The following is a 23,269-nucleotide window of genomic DNA, read 5'->3' on the forward strand; positions in this document are numbered from 1 at the left end:
TTTCAAGCTTAGCAACATCCTTCCCATAGTAAGGAGACTAGAATTGAAAGCAGTATTGCAAAAGTGGTTTAACCAACGTCAACCACATTGCTGTGGGTCTGGAGTCACATGTAGGCCAGACCAGATAAGGATGGTAGTTCCCTTCCCTAAAGAACATTAGTGAACCAGATGGGTTTTTCTTGACGATTGACAATGGTTTCATGGTGACCATTAGATTCCTAATTTAGAATTTTCAGTCTGCCGTGGTGGGCATTCCAATCCCAGAACATTAATAGTTCAGTAATAATACCACTAGGTCATTATTTCCCCCAATTATTTTGTCACCTCCTACTCTCTCAGTTTTTAATGCCACCTGCTATTATAGCTCTTGTTCCTTTAACTGTGATCTGCAGTTAAAAATGTTACAAAAAGCTGTTCATGCCATTTCCGTCCTCGATCATCTTGTGAGAAGCGTGTTCTTTGTGAATGCAGAATGCTTATTTTTATATAGAGAAATTAAATATGAGGAGGAGTATTTTACAACAGTACAACACAACATAAGAGAAAGTCTCAGTAATCTTTAATGTCACTGAGATAGTGAAATATATCAGTTTGCATGGCATTATGAAGTATTTTACAAGTCCAACTTGACTGTTACAAACTCAGGCACCAACACACAGACCGTTGGAGTTTGCTTATGTACATAATGAGCCTCATTTTGTCTTCCTCCAGCCTCCCTTCCAGATTCCTATCAAACTGCCATACTTGCTAGCTGACTAGATTTATCTTGGCAATAGAAAATTTCCATCAATGATTCATTATAACAGGGGACCAATTGCAGTTGTCCACTGTCCTTTCACACCTTGCATCTGAGTTTGAATCAATTCCAGCTTGGTACAATGGAAGGAGAAAAGGAAACATTTTTGTATTGCTTTAGCAAGTTATCCTATCTCTTGGATGGCCAGAAGATCTGTTTGAAGGATAAATATTGCTGAAGACACTGGGAGTATATTCATGTTCTTTGTATAACGCTGCAGTGCCAGTTCTGTGCATCTGAACGTGCAGATACAGGATCAGTTTAACATCTCATCTGAAAATGGCTCCTACAATAAAACAGTACTCTTGCAGTATGGCACTGTTCTTCTGGAATGGGGCTTGAACCCACAGCCTTCTGATTCAGAGTTGAGACTACTGCATCTGAGCACAAAATGGCCAGAAGACACACTGTTGGGTCAGGATAGAAATTGTGGTGGATTGAAAATTGCTTTGTGCACTTGGTCCATTTGAGGCGATCGTGCACACATTCCAGCAGAAGGAGTCTGCTGGGTAGGGTAATAAAGGATCTATAATAAAAACCAAAAGAACTGCGGATGCTGTAAATCAGGAACAACAACAACGTTGCTGGAAAAGCTCAGCAGGTCTGGCAGCATCTGTGAAGGAACAAACAGAGTTAACGTTTTGGGTCTAGTGACCCTTCCTCGGAACTGGATCTATGTTTAGTAGCTTTTGGAGTTCTGATGTGAAATGTCTCTGGCTAAACATACACTGTTTCTGTGACAAGAACCTGACAGAAATTGCAATGGCTGTTGTGCAGCTGAGACATGGGCCATAATGATCTCAGGTTTCGTGGCTGGTCAGAGTTGAATTTGTTCCTCTCACTCCAGGATAAAAGAATTTGCCACAGTTCGGTGGAGTCAGGGCTGTGAGAAGCCACAGATTCAGTAACTTCAACACAAAAGAAGAGAGCGTTGTGAGAATCGGATCGAGCTTCACTGTGATGTTACAATGATCAAATAGCCTCATATTCAATAATAGAAAAGCAAACTGCTGCTGATGTGCTTGAAATTCAAACAGAACATGCTGGAGAACTGAAGTGGGCTGGAGAGTGCTGGGTTTCACGCTGTGCACGCAACAGTTGATGAGGACGTCCAGAGTAAAAGGGAAAGGCAGTGCTACTTACAGTAGAGAGGAAAAATAGGCAAAGAATAGGTATTATGGCACAAAATAGGTCAGCTGTTCTAAGAGCAAACTAATGCAAAGACACTGGAGGGATGGGGAAGTGTAAGGAGGGGTGGTAATTAAAATGGAGAGTAGTGTTTGTGCTCTCAAGCTGTTGAACTCAATGTTGAGTCCTGAAGGCTGTGGAGTACTTTTCCTTCAGCTTGTGTTGGGCTTTGCTGGAACACTGCGCAGAATTATAAACCTGAGAGCGAAATGGTGTATTGAAACAGAAAGCAGCTGGAAGGTTGGGATCTGATTCACTGCCTAGGCTGACACATGAGGGATGGTCGCTAGACATTAATGGTGCTGACATGAGTCAGTCAGTGCAAGACTTAAAGATCTTGAAGGTTGCAAGTCCTGGACGTGTAGACTGAGAGCACTGAGCAACCTTTCCAAGTTCCTATCATTCTCTTGCCCTTTATTTAAACTCTAGTTCAGAGTATATATGTCCACCTCATAAAGGAAACATCAGTGTCCGTCATATTTAACCGAAAGTTGCAAAATTCGTTTTCTTTCTTTTCCGTCCCCATAGGTTTTAAGGGAGAAAGAGACCACTGGAAAAGTGGACGATCGGTTTGTATAAAAACACACGAGAGTGGCAAAAAGGAAATTGAATCTTTCGATGCTGCAATCCTGCTCATCCGGAACCCATATAAAGCACTAATGGCTGAATTTAACCGGAAGTATGGAGGACATGTTGGCTTTGCATCTGAAGCTCACTGGCGGGGAAAAGGTATGATCTACAATCTTATCCTTTCATTGTTCCTAAGCCATCCATGGAGAGGATTAGTGTGTTGACTCCAACACAGATAAACCCAGAAGTCACATGACACCAGGTTACAGTCCAACAGTTTATTTGAAATCACAAGCTTTCAGAGCACTACTCCTTCATCAGGTGAAGTCACATCATGGATAAACCCAAGGGAAGGTTGAAAACCCATAGTGTAGGCTCATCACTAAAGATGATTGCGTTCACATACTTGCCCCATATCTCAAAGTGCAGCCAAAGGAGCACTTTTCAAATGTAGTCACTGCAGAAATGTAGGAAACTTGGTGGTCAGTTTTGCAAATAGCAAGTTCCCACAGACAACACAATGATACGAGCCTGATAACCTGGTGTTATGATGGCGATTGAAAGATAAATACTAGCCAGTACACAAGAGATAACTCTCCTACTGTTCTTTGAGAAAGTGCGATGGGATCTGCTACATTCTCCTAAGCAAGCAGAGGGGGGATCTATGCCCCTAGAGGGGTTCAAGCTGAAGTTATAAGATTAAAAGAGACTAACGTGCATTTATGCATAACCTTTAACCACAATTGTATGTCTCAGCGCCTTCACAAGAGCATAATCAAACAAAATTTAACACTGAACCATGTGATTATGCATTAGTTCAGGTGATGAAGGTTTTTTTAAAAGCAAGAGGTGATAAAGATAGAGAGCTGGAGAGGTTTAACAAGAGAGTATCAGAGCTGAGGGAGTAGGCAGTGAAGGAATGGTCTTCACTGATGGAGCAATGAAAAATGGGGGATGCACAAGAGGTTAAAATCACTGGAGCATTTGCAGAGGCTGGAGCAAGTTACAGAAAGAGGGAGGAATGAGTCCACCGAGGGACTTAAAAATCACAGTGTTGCCAGACTAAGAGCCAAGGTAAGTGTGGAAGAAACTGAGGACATGAGGCCCAGTTCGAAGACTGAAGATTCAGTAAAGTCTTGGGCCAGCAATGTGGCTGATACCATAAGACAGGAAGTGATGAGCTCCTGTTTCCCCTCTGGTAAATCAGCATAACTCTCAACATACCTCCCACAGTCACTCAATATTTACTGATTCCATATTTCAACTCATACTGCCATGGAGAATGACATTGGAAGGTGAAGCTAAAAACCGCACTGATTAGAAGTAGGATGTCAGTCTTCCTGATGCTTCAAACACAGAACTATATGTTTAACTACAACTGCTCAATTTACAACAGTGGAAGAGTGAGTTCTTTCCTGAAGATGTGTGTGTGGCCTTTAGGCCAACAGGATGTAATCAGAATGTAATTGGTGTCATTGCAATTGTGTCCTGACTCAATGTGTGAATATTTATCAGCAGGTTTTTAAAAACTCAGAGTGTTCCTGTGTATAATTAACATATTTTGATTACGACTCTGTAAAGGTAGATTTTATATGTTGTTGACTACAGGTCAACATTCTAACTTCTTATAATTAGTTTCTAATTTCTACATCTAATTCTACTTCCTCCCCAGAGGTTTGAAACTTTAGAACAGTAACCCATTCTGTCTCTGCTTGATTACCAGGATTTTGCACGGTAATGCCTTTGACATGATTTTTCAGGACACAGTCATAATCTGTACAAACAGCTGCGTTCCCTTGTCACCAATTCCTCTCCTCTGCCATTTCAGTTCGAGCCAGATCGTACCCACTGTGGCTATGCTTCTGACCTCCAGCTGAGATTCTGACCCATATCCTTCTCCGTCACAAAGACGATCCTGATGCAAATGGGGTTTTTCTCGTGAAAATTGGCAATGGTTTCATTGTCGTTAATGAGAGCAGCATTTATTTGCAGATTTATTAATTAAACTCAAAATTCCACCAGCCGCTGTGGTGCTGTTTGAACCTCTTGGTCCCAGAACGTTAAAACAAAATAAAACAAACAACTGCAGATGCTGCCAATCTGAAACACACACGAACTGGAACTGCTGGAGAAACTCAGCAGGTCTGGCAACATCTGTGGAGAGAGAAACAGAGTTAACATTTCGAGTCCAGTGACCCTTCTTCAGAATGTGGATGTCTTTGGCTAGGCCAATATTTATTACCCTTTCCTAATTGCCCAGAGGGCATTTAAGAGTCAACCATGTTGCTGTGGGTCAGGCGACTCTTAATTCCAGGTTTTGTTTTCTTTCTAATCTAAAGCACATTCTGCTATGACAGGATTTGAACTCAGGTCTGCAGAACAATACCTAGGTCTCTGAACAATAGTTTAGCAACAACACTGATAGACCATTGGCCATTGCCATTTGCAGCCATAATTCGAAGAGAGAAAGACTCAGATTTTTCGTATTGTTCAGATGTTGCAACATGCTTTCGAAGCACATTTGAAAAGTAATCACTACCACAATATTGAGAAGATGTCAGCAAATTTGTGCACAGTAAGATCACACAAACAGGAAAGTGATAGTGATCAGATAATCTGTTCATTAGCAAATGCTGGGACCATTTCAGAGGCAGCTAAGTCTTGGGCAGTTTGCACTGAGCCTCAAATTACATGAAGACCAGACTGGGGTAAGGACAACAGATTTCCTTCCCTGAAGGACATCACCACCAAATCACCCATGGTTCCAAATAAGAGAACACTTTACAAGCGTAGCCCATTGAGGGGAGTGCAACAACAGCAAAATTGGTGGGAAATTAGGAACAAGAGAGGGAACTAAATTAAAACAGAGTTGGAGGAGCTCTAAAGGTATTGAGAGTTTTGATGGACACTGTGTGCTCCCTTTCCAAGGATGCCTGAACACAAACATGACTGAGGAAGAGGAACAGACAATTGACAGATATGATCCCATCCACAGCCTGCTGCCTGGACCTGTTAATAGTGACAGAAGGAGATCCCAGATGAGTTTTTACAACAATTATTGAGATTAGCTTTATTTTCTTGACTTCTAATCATGTGATTGAATTTGAATCCTACCAGCTACCATGACGTGGTTTGAACCCACGTCCCTAGAGGCAGCATCATTCCAGAGCCTTTGGGCTACTAGCCTGGTGAGATTACCTTTATGTCACCGCTGACTTCCCCATTTAAATGGACAATAGTCGCATTTCTCCCAGTGTCAGATCCCAAGTCAGCCTTCAGTTCAACCAGAGTTTGTATTGGTCAGTTAAATTGGAGCAGATTCGCTTGCTAGGTTTCCCTGGAATATTGAGCCTAGACTCCCAAAGAACGTTTGCAACTGTGCCTGGTGCTAGATGCTATTGTCTATCTTTTACGTGCTCCAGGGTTGCATAAGCTGGAAGTTTGAAACCGCTGTGATGTGTGCAGTAGACAAATGACCACTGGGACAGAAACAACATTTCTGTAAACTGTCGCTGGATGCTGAATGTTCTCCATTTAAATCTTTGACCTTTGTTGTTCCCTGTATGTCACACTGTGGTCTCACAAGATTAATGGAGATTGGGGTTGCTCTGACATTTAACATCGATGAAGTGCAGCTAGCATGGAAAGATTTATATCTCAGGTAGAAATTGGTGCCTGGGTCATAAGCTTTTGCTTAAGTTTCATTCTCACTGTAAAAACCTTTCAATTATTGACTCCAGTATTGACATGTACTTAGTATGGGCGGAATGGTGGCTCAGTGGTTAGCACTGCTGCCTCACAGCACCAGGGACCTGGGCTCGATTCCAGATTTGGGGGCTCTTCTGTGGAGTTTGCACATTCTCCCTGTGACCACGTGGGCTCCTTTTGGGTGCTCTGGTTTCCTCCCATGGTCCAAAAATGTGCAGACTAGGTAGATTGGCCATATGCTCAATTACCCATAGTGTCCAGGGATGTATAGGCAAGGTGGATTTGCCATTGGAAATGCAGGGTTAAGGGAATGAGGATGCTCTTTCAAGAGCTGGTATGGACGTGATGGGCTGAATGGCCTGTTTCCCCACTGTAAGGATTCAATGATACATCTAGTATGTATTAAAATAATTGTTGTACAGGACTATCAAATTCCATTTCTCTCTAACTTGAAACAATTGACCTCAGAACACTTTCTGTAATCTTGAGGAAAACAGCTAGGAGGTACATGTATGCAAACCAACATTCCCTCTCTGCTGTAACATCAAAGCAAAATATTGTGGATGCTGGAAATCTGAAATAAAAATCAAAAGTGCTAGAGAAACTCAGCAGGCCTGGCAGCATCTGTGGAGAGAGAAACAGAGTTCATGTTTCAGGCTGAGATTACCTTTCATTTGAGTTGAAGGAAGATGGTGTCATTAAATTGTCTTAAGTATATTTACTAGCAGGTAAGTGACTGAGTTAGGAATATTTCACTATGTTAAATGCACTAGCAAGTTTGAAACTAATTTATATTCGCTTAACAAGAAAAATTTGGAAAGGAGTAGAATTATTGCTTTAGATTCAAAACGTAAATGATCTGTGCAAATGGTTACTCAGGAAAACGCATTAATAAAATCACGATACAAGAAGTAGACTTAAGGCATCAATACCAGATGGTTCTGTTCTGTGGTTCCTTCAAAGCAAACTCCACGTGTGACCTAAAGTATTGTATTTAGATTTTAAGTCCTGAAGGAAGTTTTTCTCAGCCGGAGACATTAACTCACCTCTCATTCTGCACATACTACCCGAACTGCAGAGTATTACCAGCACTTGTTCATTTCCCTCTATGATGGGTGGCACGGTGGCTCGATGGTTAGCACTGCTGCCTCACAGCACCAGGGACCTGAGTTCAATTCCACCCTCGGGCAACTGTGTGCGTGGAATTTGCACATTTTCCCTGTGTCTGTGTGGGTTTCCTCCAGGTGCTCCAGTTTCCCCCCACAGTGCAAAGATGTGCAGGTTAGGGTGGATTGGCCATCCTTAATGGCCCCATAGTGTCCAAGGATGTTTAGGCAAGGTGGATTGGCCATGGGAAATGCAGGGCAACAGGGATGGGGTGGGTCTGGTTGGGATGCCCTTCAAAGGGTTACGTTGGACCCAATGGGCTGAATGGCCCGCTTCCACACTGTAGGGATTCTACGATCATGGCAGGACAGTACCAAAAAAGAGAAACTAACGTGCCGGAAACAACCAGTCCACACAGCACCTACCTTCCCTTTAAGATGCTGCTCTCAAACTTCCAGTAGACAGGAGTCTGGAACAATGGCTGGTTGATTTGGGGACTGTCCAATGAAGATGAAAAAAACAATAGCCAGTGTTCTGATAACGGGTCACTGGACTCGAACCGTTGACTCTATTTTCTCTCTCCACAGATGCTGCTGCCTTTTCTCAGCTATTTCCGTTTCCATTTCAAATTTCCTAGCAGCTGCGGTTCCTGGCTGTACTGTAGTAGCAGGAGTAGGCCATTCAGCCCCTCGAACCAGCTCAGCCATTCAATGAGATCATGGCCGATCTGATTCATTCAGATTTGGTTTGAAGGATGGCTCTTTGAGATCCACTGATATCACCAGTGATACTGCCATCATGTGGTGCACATTAGGTTAGGCAGGGAAGATCCCAAGATCAGTATGTCCTGATCTAATGGAATTTCAAGGCATTGATGGAATGGTACAATTAGACTCAATTCCACTTCCTTCAATGGGAAGTAGAAGGTCAACTATGGTTCCCATCTTCAATTGTTACCCAGAGAAGCCTTGAGTGGAAATTTTACAGGGGATGGGGCAGAATACTTCCCCCTCCCAAGAAAGTTTCATATCCAACCAATTAACCAGTTAGAAGCCAACCCTGCCAACATAGAATGCAACTGGTGAACAAAATGAGCTCCCAGTGTGCCTTCTGTCCTTCCCTGGAAGGAGGTCTCATTCCTGTAGAGCTGCCAGCCAAAGCCCCATAGTGGGCACTGCTGGAACTGCAGGCACTGCCACACAGGAGGCCCCATGGATCCTGGCTGGACTCAGGTACGTCAGCAGCTTAGAGCTGTGTGTTTTTTTTTTCAGAAAGGGGAATGAGTGAGGTGAAGAGTGAGTTTTAAAGAATATGCAGATGGAAAGGAAAGGGGTGGTGTTACCTTCTCAGGAGATACCCCTACAAGGGGAATCCTTCAGCGATGGCCTTCCCCCTTATTTCCTGCCATTTGAAGCAGCTACAAATAAACCATAAATCTCACTACCACCAACTTGGCCATATCAACCATATTATGGCATGGACAGCATAACATCGGAGTCAACTGAGCTAACACACAGAGGTGAAATGAAAACAAGTGAATCCATTGTGTCTTCATATTCATGTAAAACCAATTCAGCGTGTCCATATCCCTTCACCATCAGAATTAGTTCCTTTGCTTCAGAACAATCTCGAAAAATGAAATCGAAACTTTGCACTGCTATTTGAGTAAACATTTGAGGAATTGATGACTATGAAAGGTGTGTTTGGCCAGAGATGTTGATTATCAACAAGTAAATCATTCCAACATGCTTATGGCAGGTTAAATAGGAACATTCTCTGCCCAGGAACATGGCTAATTGCTTCCCACCTAAACTTGTCTGCCTCTAAGATATCCATGATCACTCTATAACTCCTAGAGTGAAAAGTTTCCATCTTAATTTTTATTCTTACTTTTCAGTTCCAAATATTTTAAGTGGCGTTGCAGGATTCTAGACCCATCAAAGCCCCTCATAATTCTGAAGACTTCAATTTGATCACCTCAAAGTCTTCTCTCATACCACTGGTTTGTTTCCCTTAACCATTTTCCTTTGCAATTTTGCAAAACCCAGAAACATCATTAGTAACCTGCACAAGGGATATCCAAGGAACCTCAGTGAGCACAGAGGGGGGTGTTTTATTTTTAGACAGAGGTAACATGTGTAAAACATACTTGTCACCTCCCAAAGTGTGCACAGAATTGTAAGGAACTCGAAATGATTAACATTGTTTCCACTGCCAAGTAAAAGAGGAATATGCCCTGGGCTTCCTCTCACTTGTCAGATTCAAATTCTTTGTCCTGATTTATTTGTAAGGGATCTTGCGGAACTGAAGACTTAATCCCGACAATTTCCAGGATCCCAGTGCTGCTTTGAGAAACTGACTCCACCTAACTGTGCTTTCCTCTCTCCCAATGCTCCACAGCTTTGTGCTGATTACCCAACTCCAATTCCATCCAGACTGAATCAGTGCGCTGGTGATAAGCCACCATATGGGTGGGATAAATTTCTCCCTTGCTAATTAATATGACCATAAAAAATAAGAGCGCGATTAGTTCGGATGGTCCTTCAAGCCAGTTCCAAAGTTCATTAAGATCAAGACTGATCTTCTCCATCAATTCCACTTTGCCACTCTCTGTTCCCATAACCTGTGATTCTCTTATTGTGCAAAAATCTTATTCATCTCAGCCTGAAGGATTCTTAATCACTGAATGTCCACAGTTCTCTGGATTGATGTATTTCAAAGACTGTCTGAGTGAATAACTTTGTCCTCAGAGGAGTGTTAAGTATCTGACCCCTTATCCTGGGGCTACTGACTGCAGACTGTAGTGGGTCAAGAAGGCAGCTCACCACCACCTTCTCAAGGATAACTAGGAAATAGGCAATAAATACTGCCAGCGATGCCCACATCCCACAAACAAATAAAAGAAAGTCCCCACTTTCCAGACTCACCAGCCAGGAGGAAACAGCCTTTCCACCTCTATCCTATCAACATTTCTATGTTTCAGTGTGATCTGTCACCTATCATTCTACTAAACATTAGAGAGCCTAGACCCACTCTGCTTACTCTCTTCGGATTGGACAGCCCACTTTAATGGCATACTTGCCTTATCACAATATTAGTGGTATTAGTTCCAACTTTAGAATACAAGACCATGAGAAATAGGAACAGGAGAAGCCCATTCGGCCCCTCAAGCCTGCTGTGCCATTCTTTGGAATCATGGCTGGATTTATTTATTCATTTGTGGGATGTGGGTGTGGCTGTCTGGGCCAGCATTTATTGCCCGTCCCTAGTTGCCCTTGAGAAGGTAGTGGTGAGCTGCCTTCTTGAACCACTGCAGGCCATATGCTGTAGGTTGACCCACAATGCTGTTAGGGAAGGAATTCAAGGATTTTGACCCAGCAACAGTGAAGGAACGATGATATATTTTCGAGTCAGGACAATGAGTGGTTTGGAGGGGAACTTGAAGGCGGTGGTGTTCCCATATATCTGCTGCCCCTGTCCTTCTAGATGGAAGTGGTCGTGGGTTTGGAAGGTGCTGTCTGAGGATCCTTGGTGAATTTCTGCAGTGCATCTTGTAGGTAATACACACCACTGCTACTGAGCACCGGTAGTGGAGGGAGTGGATGCTTGGTATATGGATTTAAGTATCCCAGTTGTCATGAAATGAACCAATAAAAGACTCGACAGGAGTCGACACCCCCACCCAAGGAAGTGGCTGCACTGATACTGATTCTGACCAAGGTGAACTGTTTGGGAAATCCCTCCATCAATCACATAGCTGGAAGTGACTAGAATCCACATTGAATTTATACAGGACGCGAGTCTGGTTTTGGCTGGTGTACTGCAGCCAATTCTTCCAGAATGAGATGAAGGCATTAGAGACAATGCAGAAAAGGTTCATGAGACTGGTTCCAGGGATGAGGAACTTCAGTTAAAAGATAGATTGGAGAAGTTGGGACTGTTATCCTTGGAAAAGTGAAGACTGAGAGCAAATGTAATGGAGGTATTCAAATTTGAGAGGGTTCCAGACTGAGCAGAGAGGGACAAACTGTTCACGCTCGTGAAAGTGTTTGGAATGAGAATACTCAGGCTTAAAGTAATTGGCAAAAGAAGCAAAAACAACATAAGGAAAAGGTTTTATCATTCAACACACGTCTTTGAAATTTGTTCAAAAACAGAAACTGCTGGAGAACCTAAGCAAGTGTGGCAGCATCTGTGAAGTGAAAACAGAGTTAGTCTGTCAGATCCAGTGACCCTTCCTCAAAGCTCCGTTTTTCCAGCAATTTCCATTTATGTTTCAGATATCCAGACCCATAACATAATTAGGAGCGGCACGGTGGCTCAGTGGTTAGGGGCAGCACAGTGGCTCACTAGTTAGCACTACTGTCTCACAACAGCAGGGACCTGGGTTCGATTCCACCCTCGGGTGACTGTCTGTGTGGAGTTTACACATTCTCTCCGTGTCTGTGTGGATTTCCTCTGGGTGCTCCGGTTTCCTCCCACAGTTCAAAGATGTGCAGGTTAGGTGGGTTGACCATACTAAATTGCCCATAGGGTGGGAAATGCAGGGATAGGGCAGGGGCAGTGTCTGGGTGGGATGCTCTTTGAAGGGGCTGTGTGGACTTGATGGGCCAAATGGCCTGCTTCTACACTGTAATTATTCTATGATTCAAGTGGTTAAGATCTGGACAAGGCTGTAGTGGGGTAGAGGTAGACTCAATTGAGGCAAAATTCACCTGAAAAGGAAGAAAATGTCAGATTACGGGGAAAATGGTACTACACAAATTGCTTATCTAGTGTACTAGTGCAGGCAGAGTGGACTCTTCTGTTCTTCAATTTGGTTAAATTTAGCACTGAGTCACAAAGGGAGCGAGGAGGCCAAGCCTCCAAAGACTTTGTAGAGAGAGGTAAGATATTAAGGAGCATTCTAAAGGAAGACAGCAAGAGACAGAGAGTTTTAAGGAGGGAATTGGAAGGGCTAAAGGCCTTGGCATCTGGAGACACAACCACCCAATGTTGGAACCATCAGAATCGAGGATGAGCAAGAGGCAGAGGTCGAAACAACAGATACTACATTTACAAGGTGAAATATTGTCAAATCCTAGTTTCCTTCACATCAGGCAAAGTTCCATGGAGATTGCCAATACGGAAGCTCTGTGTGCTACCTGTGTAGATAAAGTTAGCACTTGGCCTTGCCCAAAAGCGTCAATGAGTCAGCATTTCCTATTTCCACCATTGTCCGCAGTGTCAGCTGTCAATATGGCTGACAATGGAGAATAGAGACAGGGCAACTCCATACCTACTTTGGTCACCTTCTGTCCTCCTGCCTCCTTGTGTGACTTTCATAACATCCCAGTGAATCTCCTGGAGATGCTTCACTATGTCAAAGGTACTACATAAATGCTTAATTGTTTTTGTTTATGAAGTAACTCCAAGACTTAGATTCCTTTAGATATTTTGCAAGCTGTTTACTGGCACCACGGTCACAGATCTGAAAAAAAGAGGTAGGTTTAAGGAGGACTGAGAGGTAGAGAGTTAAAGGGAGGGATTTCTAGAGCATAAGGCCTGGACAGCTGAAGGCATGGGCATGAAGTGTCATGGAGTCATAGAGGTGTACAGCATGGAAACAGACCCTTCGGTCCAACTTGTCCATGTCGACCAGATATCCTAAATTAATCTGGTCCCATTTGCCAGCATTTGGCTCATATCCCTTTAAACCCTTCCTATTTATGTACCCATCCTTTTAAATGTTGAAATTGTACCAGCCTCCCCCACTTCCTCTGGCAGTTCATTCCACACACGCACCACCCTCTGTGTGAAAAAGTTACCCCTTAGGTCCCTTTTAAAGCTTGCCCCTCTCACCTTAAACCTATGCCCTCTGGTTTTGGACTCCCCCACCCTAGGAATAGGCTATTCGCTCTATCCATGCACCTCATCATTTTTTAAACCTCTATAAGGTCACCCCTCAGGCTCTGACACTCCAGGGAAAATTGCCCCAGCCTATTCAAACTCTCCCTATAGCTCACACCCTCCAACCCTGACAATATCCCTGTAAATCTTTTCTGAACCCTTTCAAGAATAGTGGAGTGAAGAAAATCAGTGGTCTGTAATTTTTTTAGAAGTTTCAATGCAATGGTTTATCCTTCAGGGTCAAATTCATTGCGAGAGCAATGGAGGAGATTGCACTTTGTCCAGCTATAAAGCAGCAGCCAAACAATGATTCGCTTGCCTGTGTAGCTAACGCTGCTTGCAATTAATGGCTTATTGGATAACGAAAATCAGTGGGCCTTAGATCTTGAATACCATTGAAGGAATCAGGCAGCTTAGCTGCATGCTTTATCTGCTGCATACAGCGAGGAGACAGCAAATAAAAGTGACTGCTGACAAATGCCAACCTCAAGATTTACCGAGACACAAATCAGCTGTGATCTGACCACTGCTTATGGACATGTGATAAAATTTGAGGAGATTAAGCCAGGGTTGCCAGGCATAAATCAGATTCACACTTGAGTTAAGAGCCCCTCGGTACACATTTGGAATACTGCAGTGCGGAGAAAGCAGGCTGTCTCTGGAGCTCTGTCACAACATGACTCTCGGGAGTGATGGTGCTTTTCCCCTTGAAGTGTCTGTAGCCTTCGCAATTGCCTCAAACTGGGTTGGCCACCTGCTGTAATTCCTTCTCCTGAAAGAACACTTCAAGCTTTGCTCTCACTGTTAATAGGAAGCTAATGTCAGTCTCTTGTGTTCAGATTTCGCCCTGACCACAATAATTTGCCTCATCTATTTAATGCTGTTTGTGGACAAGAACAAAATAAAGCGATTGTCTTTAGCTATAGCTTTCTTCTCACTCTCCAGTGCCCCCTCCCTTTAACTTTCCACTGCTCGTTCCCTCCAACTCTCTGTGGATTTGGTTGCAATTTCAATTAGAGGAGAGTGAGTCCAAGAGTGGTATTTTAACCTTAAATAAGGGCAATTATTAGAGCCAAGCTAGCTAAAGTGAACGAACAAATCAGGCTAAGAGATGGGTCAATGGATAATGTGTAAAATGGTTGCATTTGGTACACTTGCCCTCATTGGTCAGTGCATTGAGTGTAGGAGTTGGGAGGCCATGTTGCGGCTGTACAGGACATTGGTTAGGCCACTTTTGGAATACTGTGTGCAATTCTGGTCTCCCTGCTATGGGCAAGATGTTGTGAAACTTGAAAGGGTTCAGAAAAGATTTACAAGGATATTGGAGGGTTTGAGCTATAGGACGAGGCTGAATAGGCTGGGACTATTTTTCCCTGGAGCGTCGGAGGCTGAGGGGGTGACCTTATAGAGGTTTATAAAGTCATGAGGGGCTTGGACAGGGTAAACAGACAAGGTCTTTTCTCCAGGGTACGGGAGTCCAAAACTAGAGGGCATAGGTTTAAGGTGAGAGGGGAAAAATATAAAAGGGACCCAAGGGGTAACTTTTTCACACAGAGGGTGGTGTGTGTATGGAATGAACTGCCAGAGGAAGTGGTGGAGGCTGGTACAATTACAACATTTAAAAGGCATCTGGATGGGTTAATGAATAGGAAGGGTTTAGATGGATATGGGCCAAATGCCGGCAAATGGGACTAGATTTATCTAGGATATCTGGTCAGCATAGACAAGTCGGACTGAAGGTTCTGTTTCCATGCTGTTTCTCTCTACGACTCTGTAATTGTATGAGCAAGAAGAAATTGTTGGCCATTCAGCCCTTTGACCCTGCTCCACCATTTAATAAGATGGCGTCTGATCTGACTGTAAACTCAAATCCACATGCCTGCCAACCGCCATAACCTTTCACACACTCCACTTGCTTACAAAGAACTTATCTACCTGTGCCTTCAAAATATTCAAACACTGCTTCCACTGCCTTTGGAGAAAGGAAGTTCCAAACACTCATGACTCTCTGTGAGAAAAATTTCTGCCTTACTCCTGTTTTAAGTAAATTGCCCCTTTCCACGAAATTTAGAAAATGATGAATGCAACTCCTCAATTCCAAAAAAAGTAGAAAATCAAACATAGGCAGATCTAGACAAGGTAGCTTAACATCTGAAGAAGGATAACTGGACCGGAAATGTTAACTCTGATTTCTCTCGACAGATGCTGCCAGACCTGCTGATTTTCTCCAGCAGTTTCTGGTTTGTTTCTGATTTCCAGAATCCACGATTATTTTGATTTTTAAGTTGGCTTAACGTCTGCCTTAGACAAGGTGACAGAAGCTATTGTTAAAAATGTGATAGGAAGGCACATTGAAAAGTTCAATTAGGCAGAGTCATAATCGTTTTCTGAAAGGGAGCCCTTTAAGGGAGAACATGATGTGAATAAAGGGGTTCTGTCACTTCACATATCATTGCAGAAAATAGAAGCTCACGGGGTAGGGGGTGCATTTTGACATGGATATAACATTGGCTGGCTAATGGAAAACAGAGAATAGGCATTAATGAGATAACAAGGTGTAGAGCTGGATGAACACAGCAGGCCAAGCAGCATCAGAGGAGCAGGAAGGCTGACGTTTCGGGTCTGGACCCTTCTTCAGAAATTGGGGAGGGGAAGGGGATTCTGAAATAAATAGGGAGAGAGGGGGAGGCGGATAGAAGATGGATAGAGGAGAAGATAGGTGGAGAGGAGACAGACAGGTCAAAGAGGCGGGGATGGAGCCAGTAAAGGTGAGTGTAGGTGTGGAGTTTCTGCTGAGCTTCAAGCACAAGCTTCAAAATCTCCCCTCCCCCGACCGCATCCCAAAACCAGCCCAGCTCGTCCCCGCCTCCCTAAGCTGTCCTTCCTCCCACCTATCCCCTCCTCCCACCTCAAGCCCCACCCCCATCTCCTACCTACTAACCTCATCCCACCCCCTTGACCTGTCCGTCCTCCCTGGACTGACCTATCTCCTCCCTAACTCCCCACCTACACTCACCTTTACTGGCTCCATCCCCGCCTCTTTGATCTGTCTGTCTCCTCTCCACCTATCTTCTCCTTTATCCACCTTCTATCCGCCTCCCCCTCTCTCCCTATTTATTTCAGAATCCCCTTCCCCTCCCCCATATCTGAAGAAGGGTCTAGACCCGAAACATCAGCTTTCCTGCTCCTCTGATGCTGCTTGGCCTGCTGTGTTCATCCAGCTCTACACCTTGTTATCTCAGATTCTCCAGCATCTGCAGTTCCTACTATCTCATAGGCACTAATGAGTCATTTTCTGGTTTGCAAAACGTCAAACGTGGAGCGCCACAAGGATTAGTGCTAGGGCCTCAAATTTGAACCATTTAAATAAGTGACTTGAATGAAGGGACCAAAGGTGTTGTTCCTAAAATTACTGATGACACAAAGATACTGTAGGCAGGAAAACAAGTTGTGACTGGACATAAGTGGGCTTCATAAGTGAGTGTTCAGCGAGCTTGCAAATGGAATTTAATGTTAGGACATATGAAACTGTTTTGTCAGGCAAAACAAAAATAAGCAAATTATCTCAATGGTGAGGGATTGTAGAGTTTCCCATTTGTTTAGATGGGTGCAGATCCAAAAAACAATCGAGAAACTCAACACTATCCAGGATAAAACAGCCCATTTGATTGGCACCATATCCACAAACATCCAATCCTTCCACACCGATGCTCAGTAGCAGCCGTGTGTACTATCTACAAGGTGCATTGCAGAAATTCACCAAAGATCGGTAGATAGCAAATTGATCAGAATCAGTATCACTGCAGCCACCTTCCTTGGGCTGAGGGAAACTATTCCTTCTGTGGAGTTTTTTAATGGTTTACTTAATGACAACTGGCGTAGTTAAATCTACGTACTCCCTTCACCACTGACACTCAGTAGCAGTGGTGTGCACCATCTACAAGATGCACTGCAGAAATTCACCAAAGATCCTCAGACAGCACCTTCCAAACCCACGACCACTTTCATCTAGAAGGACCAGGGCAGCAGATACATGGGAACACCATCCACCTGCAAGTTCCCCTCTGAGCCACTCACCATCCTGACTCGGAAGTGTATCGCTATTCCTTCATTGTGGCTGGGTCAAAATCCGGGAACTCCCTCCCTCATAGCATTGTGTGTAACAAGAGCAGTGGTGGAGCAGCAAACCTAGGAGTGAGCAGAGTGTAGGATCTGGGTTGGGAGAGAGAGAGGAGCTCAGACATGGGGAAGGTTTGGTGTGGGATCGGAGTCAGGGGCTGGGTTCACACTTAGCAAAACTAACACCTAAGGGGGGAACGAAGGTTTGTGGGAGAAAATGTGGATGAGTGAAGTGTAAGCAACAGCCACTGTTTAGCAAACAAATTCAGTGGGGAGTCAACAGGACTCCGTTAGGAGCAGCGTTTGGCCAGGCTCTGAACTCTGGTCATGAGCAGAAATCAGGCTCTGGGTAGTGTGCTGGGTTGTCCTTAGTTACTGACCACAGCGTGGCTGGTGCTGAGGGGTATGTGTGTGTGTGTTCTTGTGGGCTCGTGTGCCCCTTCTTTGCTGCCCACCACCTCCAGCCACCTGTTGGATCATTGCTCTGTGGGACTTTGCTCTTCTTGTCCAGGTGGGGATATCTCATCCCCTCCCAACATCCCCCCCGCCACCTCTTAACCGCCACCCTCCTCTCAGCTGGCAGGTGGTGCCCCCCCCCCCACCTTCTCTGTCCTGGGTTGGAGACCATGGATCCTGGGACTCCCATGCTGGTTCATGGCTGGAGGTTGGTGGGATTTTGCAGGGGAAGCTGTGAGATTTTGTCCAGGCTGTAAAGCGATAGCTGTCCTGGTTCGGTGGAGTTTGGACACCTTCCCTTCCCAACCCCCCTGGTCTGGGCCCTGTTCGAGAGCGCGGAGCAAGGAGCCTTGTTGCAGATTTCAGTCATGTCAGCCAGAGAGGTGAAGGTGTGAGGAATGTGTAAGGAGGTGAGGGGTGAGGGCTGAGTGAGGGCAGTGTGAGGCAATGAGGAATGGGTGAGAAAGTGATGAATGGGTGAGGGGGTGAGGAAAGGGTGAGGGGGTGAGGAATGGGTGAGAGAGATGAATGGGTGAGGGGGTGAGGAATGGGGGAGGGGGTGATGAATGGGGGAGGGGGTGAGGAATGGGTGAGGAGGTGAGGAGGTGAGGAATGGGTGAGGAATGGGGGAGGGGATGAGGAATGGGTGAGAGAGTGATAAATGGGTGAAGAGGTGAGGAATGGGTGAGGGGGTGAGGAATGGGTGAGGGAGTGATGAATGGGTGAGAGAGTGATGAATGGGTGAGGAGGTGAGGAATGGGTGAGGGGGTGAGGAATGGGTGAGAGAGTGATAAATGGGTGAGGAGGTGATGATTGGGTGAGGGGGTGAGGAATGGATGAGGGGGTGAGGAATGGGTGAGGGGGTGAGGAATGGGTGAGGGGGTGAGGAATGGGTGAGGAGGTGAGGAATGGGTGAGGGGGTGATGAATGGGTGAGGCAGTGAGGAATGGATGAGGGGGTGAGGAGTGGGTGAGGCGGTGAGGAATGGATGAGGGGGTGAGGAATGGATGAGGGGGTGATGAATGGGTGACTGGGTGATGAATGGGTGAGGAGGTGAGGAATGGATGAGGGTGTGAGGAATGGGTGAGGAGGTGAGGAATGGATGAGGGTGTGAGGAATGGGTGAGGGGGTGAGGGATAGCTGAAGGGTTAGGAATGGGTGAGGGATGTCTGAGAAATCACTGATGGGTAAGAGATGAGTGAGTGATGGGTGAAGCATGAGAAATGGGTGAGGGATGTGTGAGGAATTGCTGAGGGGTAAGGGATGAGAGAGAGATGGGTGAGGGGATGAGGAATGGGTGGAGGGGTGAGGAGTGGGTGAGGGATGGGTGAAGGATAAGTGAGGAATGGGTGAATGGTAAGGTATACGTAAAGGGTTAGGAATGGTTGAGGGGTATTAAATGAAAGAGGGAGTGAGCGATTGGTGAGGGACAGGGAAAAGAGGGTATGAATGCCAACTTGCAAAAAACAGACTGTAAATGCTTCTTTAGGTTATTGAAAAGAAAAAAAAACTGTTAAGGGAATGTTGGGTCCATTAAAGGGAGAGACCGGAGAATTTGTAAGTTAGAATAGTGAAATGAAATTACCTTGTACAGAAGTAGACACAGAAGCTCTTCCAGAAAAAATTGTGAAGCAATGGTTTTATGAAAATAAGGAGCAGAAATAAATTAAGGTGATACTTGGAAAAGTAACTGGACTAGATGAGCTATATACCAGCATTAAAGCATGTGGCTAGAGATTAGGGGTGCATTGGGAGTTATTCTTCAGATTCGGGAAAGGTCTTGAGAAAGTGAGAAGAGGCAGAAAGATAATGGAGAACCATAGACTGTTAGACCTGTTAGTTTGATGTAAATCATAGGGAAAATGTTTGTAGCTAATATAAAGGACGTAATAATGAGATACTTAAAAAATAATTATATGATTGGGCAGTCAAAGTAGATTAATGAAAGGAAAATTATTTTAGATAAGCCTGTCAGAGTTTATTTTTTGAGGATTTTACTGGTAGCACAGCTAAAGGAGAATCAGTAGACGATGCATTTGATTCTGAACTTGATCCAAAGATCATAAGGTGCTCAATAAGGTCTCGCACAGGAAGTTGGGGAAAGACAAAAGTAGAGAGCATGGGAATGTGTAATAATACTCACCCTAACCCTAATGGACAGGAAATAAAGAAGAGGGATAAGATGGATCATTGTCAGGATCACAGGCTGTTATTAGCGGAATAGGCCAAATATCAATGCTGGGACTACAACTGTTCACTATATAAATTATATAGTCAACTATATAAGTTATTTGGATTTGGGGACCAGATGTAAAGTTACCAAATTTGCTAAAGGCAGAAGACTTGCTCAGGAATGTAAGTTGTGAGGACGATATAAAGAGATTTCAAGGAGACTTGGAAAGGCTAAGTAAATCGACAGATGAAATATTATATGAATAAGTGTGAAGTTATCCACTTGGGTAGAGAAATTCAAAATGAGAGAGGATTTCTGAAATGGTGACAGTATTGATGTCCAAAGGGGCATGGATTTATGAGTCACAAATGGTGCAAGAAATTAAGAAGGCAAATGGCATGTTGGCCTTTGTTGCAAAAAGATTTATGTACGGGAGTAAAGATATCTTACTGCCGTTATTTAGAGGCTTGGTGTGTCCTCTCTTGGAATATTGTGTACAGTTTTCACCTCCTTATGAAAAAAAGAACATGCTCGCCAAAGAAGGGATACACTGGAGGTCCAGCAGACCCATTCCTGAGATGACAGGAGTGTTTTTTGAAGAGAGATTGAGGTGCCTGTGTCTGTGTTCCTGAGAACACTATTTTCCCTGGACCATCGGAGGCTGAAGGGTGACCTTATAGAGGTTTATAAAATCATGAGGGATATGGGTAGGGTGATTAGCCAAGGTCTTTTTCTAAGCATAGCAGAGTCCAAAACTACAGGGCATGGGTTTAAGGTGAGAGGGGTAAGATTTAAAAGGGATGTAAAGGACAACTTTTTCACGCAGAGGGTGGTGTGTGTATGAAATGAGCTGCCAGAGGAAGCGGTGGAGGCTGGTACAATTACAACATTTAAAAGGCATCTGGATGGGTAGATTAATAGGAAGGGTTTAGGATGATATGGGCCAAATACTGGCAAATGGAACTGGATTAATTTAGGATATCTGGTCGACTTGGATGAGTTGGACTGACGGGTCTGTTTCCATGCTGTACAGCTCCATGACTCTATGTCTCTAATGAGGGGTGACCTCACTAAAACTTATCAGATTCTTACAGGGCATAACAGGGTGGGTGTAGATGAAGTGGATGTGATGTTACCCCTGACTGATGAGTCTGAAACCAGGAGACATAACCTCAGGATAAAGGATAGACCATTTAAGTCCGAGATAAAAAGGAATTTCTTCACTCAGAGGATGGTGAACCTTTGTAACTCTCTATCCCAGAGAATGTTGAGGCTCAGTTATTGAGCAACTTCAAACCAGAGAAATTGATAGCTTTCCGGAAACTAAAGCCATCAGGGTAGTTGGAGGGAATGCTGTACTGTTGGGGCAGGTGGACAGGTATGATCAATTTTAATGAAGGAATAGACTCGATGGGGTGAGTTTGCATCCAGCAAGGTCTGAACAAACTACAAAAAGGTGAATGCCTATTTCAGCTAACTGGGTGGTGTTGGAATGTCTTCCATGACCGTTCTCTGAGTCCCATGGAATTTGGTGGTAGATTGTACTAGGATCTCATCTGAAAGGTAGTACCTCCAACAAAGCAGGGCTGTCCCAGCACTGAACACCAATGCTGCCATTTGAGACGACATGCTCCAGTCCTGTAGCGAGACCTAAACCCACAACCTTCTGACTCAGAGGCAAGTGCTAATATTGAGGCATGACTCAGTGGGTTTGCTCTCTTTATATCCATTCAGAGTGAACTGCATATATAAACAGGCATTTCTACCTCGTAATGGCACATATTCAAGCACTCATGATTTTTGTTAAAGTGACAGACACAGGCCGCTAAATCCTGCACCTTCTCAGCTCATTGATTTCCTCCGCGGCTCATGTGGCAAAGTGTCATGGTGGTGCCCCTGATTAACATAGTGTGTGCTGTGATACTCAACTCTGCCATCTCAGGAGATGGTAGGCAACTAGTAATGATAGGTTCTTTGATCAAATTGGGCCATGATTTGGTGAAAATCAGTCATTGTGTTGGTTTGGAGATGCACTTTGATTAACTGCAACAGGAATAGTGCATCTGAACCAGGGCAGAGAGTCTCTTTGTGCTATTTACTGGAGTCTTTCTGCTGAATTGATGGCAGTGAAAATGGGAAAAACCCTTGATAATCCTCACCAAAGATACCTCTTAGCATTCAGACCAATATTTTTTCACATCCAATCTCCTTTCCCTGAACCCACAGGAGCTGTCTCGAGAGAAAGGTTTATCTACTGCTAGGCCTTTAATGAACGCAGCTTCTTTATAATTCATCAAAGCATAGAAGATACAACATTCAGATTATTTTGCCACCATCTTGACATGTTAGTTTTGTCCCAGAGTGATATGCATCATTTTAATAAACCATTCATCTTCCTTAACTTATCATGGAGTGTTAATACCCAGAAAGACAGATGGCATCTTAATTTTCTGGTATATTTTTAAGCTCCTCTGTCAAAGAAAGAGTTCTAAAATGTCAAATAAATGCTTGAAGTTGTTGTAGGGAATTGAGTTATGTGCAGCAAAGTCTTTCTTGGACCATCAAAAAGAGACAATTATAGATTGAATGCCATATTCTGATGAAATCTAGTATATGGCACATAAAAAACCTGCAGCTGTACCACACTGAAGATGTGCATTAGGATTGCCAATGTAAACTTGTATAAAATAGACTTATGAGGTGTTGCCTCAGTGTTTCCACTCAGTTTGAACAAATGTATGATGTTAACCTTTTCAGTGCTGGATACTTCTGAATGTGCACATCTTCAAATTAGGGGAGCAATGGCCTAGTGGTATTATCAGTGGACTGTTAATCCAGAGACCCAGGTAATATTCTGGGGAGCTGGGTTCGAATCCTGCCATAGCAGATGGTGGAATTTGAATTCAATAAATATCTGGAATTAAGAATCAATTGTCAGGAAAAACTCATCTGGTTCACTAATATCCTTTAGGGAAGGAAACTGCCATCTTTACTTGGTCTGGACTATATGTGACACTAGAAGCAGCACAACAATGTGGTTGACTCTTAACTGCCCTCTGAGTAATTAGGGATGAGCTGTATGTGCTGGTGTGGCCAATGATGCTGTCGTCCCGTGAAATTACTTTATCATTATTTCTAATGAAAGGATCAATTCATGAGTGATTGACTAGCTCAGGTGCCTGGCTTGCAGTGCAGAGTGGGTTCAATTCCTGCACCAGCTGATGTTACCATGAAGGACTGTCCTCTGCATCTCCCCTTGCTTG

General features: G+C 44.1%; 1 protein-coding gene across 1 annotated transcript in view; it reads left to right on the forward strand.

Annotated features, from left to right (window-relative positions):
* The window catches only part of wscd2 (WSC domain containing 2), a 538,109-nt gene that overhangs the window by 491,895 nt on the left and 22,945 nt on the right, over positions 1-23,269 (forward strand). The window contains exon 10 of the mRNA XM_048611624.1: positions 2,513-2,713. Within this exon, the coding sequence (XP_048467581.1) occupies positions 2,513-2,713 (201 nt within the window). The remainder of the gene's footprint in view (positions 1-2,512; positions 2,714-23,269) is intronic.

This window comes from Rhincodon typus, chromosome 24, assembly GCF_021869965.1.
Source record: "Rhincodon typus isolate 14 chromosome 24, sRhiTyp1.1, whole genome shotgun sequence".
Taxonomy (NCBI): Eukaryota; Metazoa; Chordata; class Chondrichthyes; order Orectolobiformes; family Rhincodontidae; genus Rhincodon; species Rhincodon typus.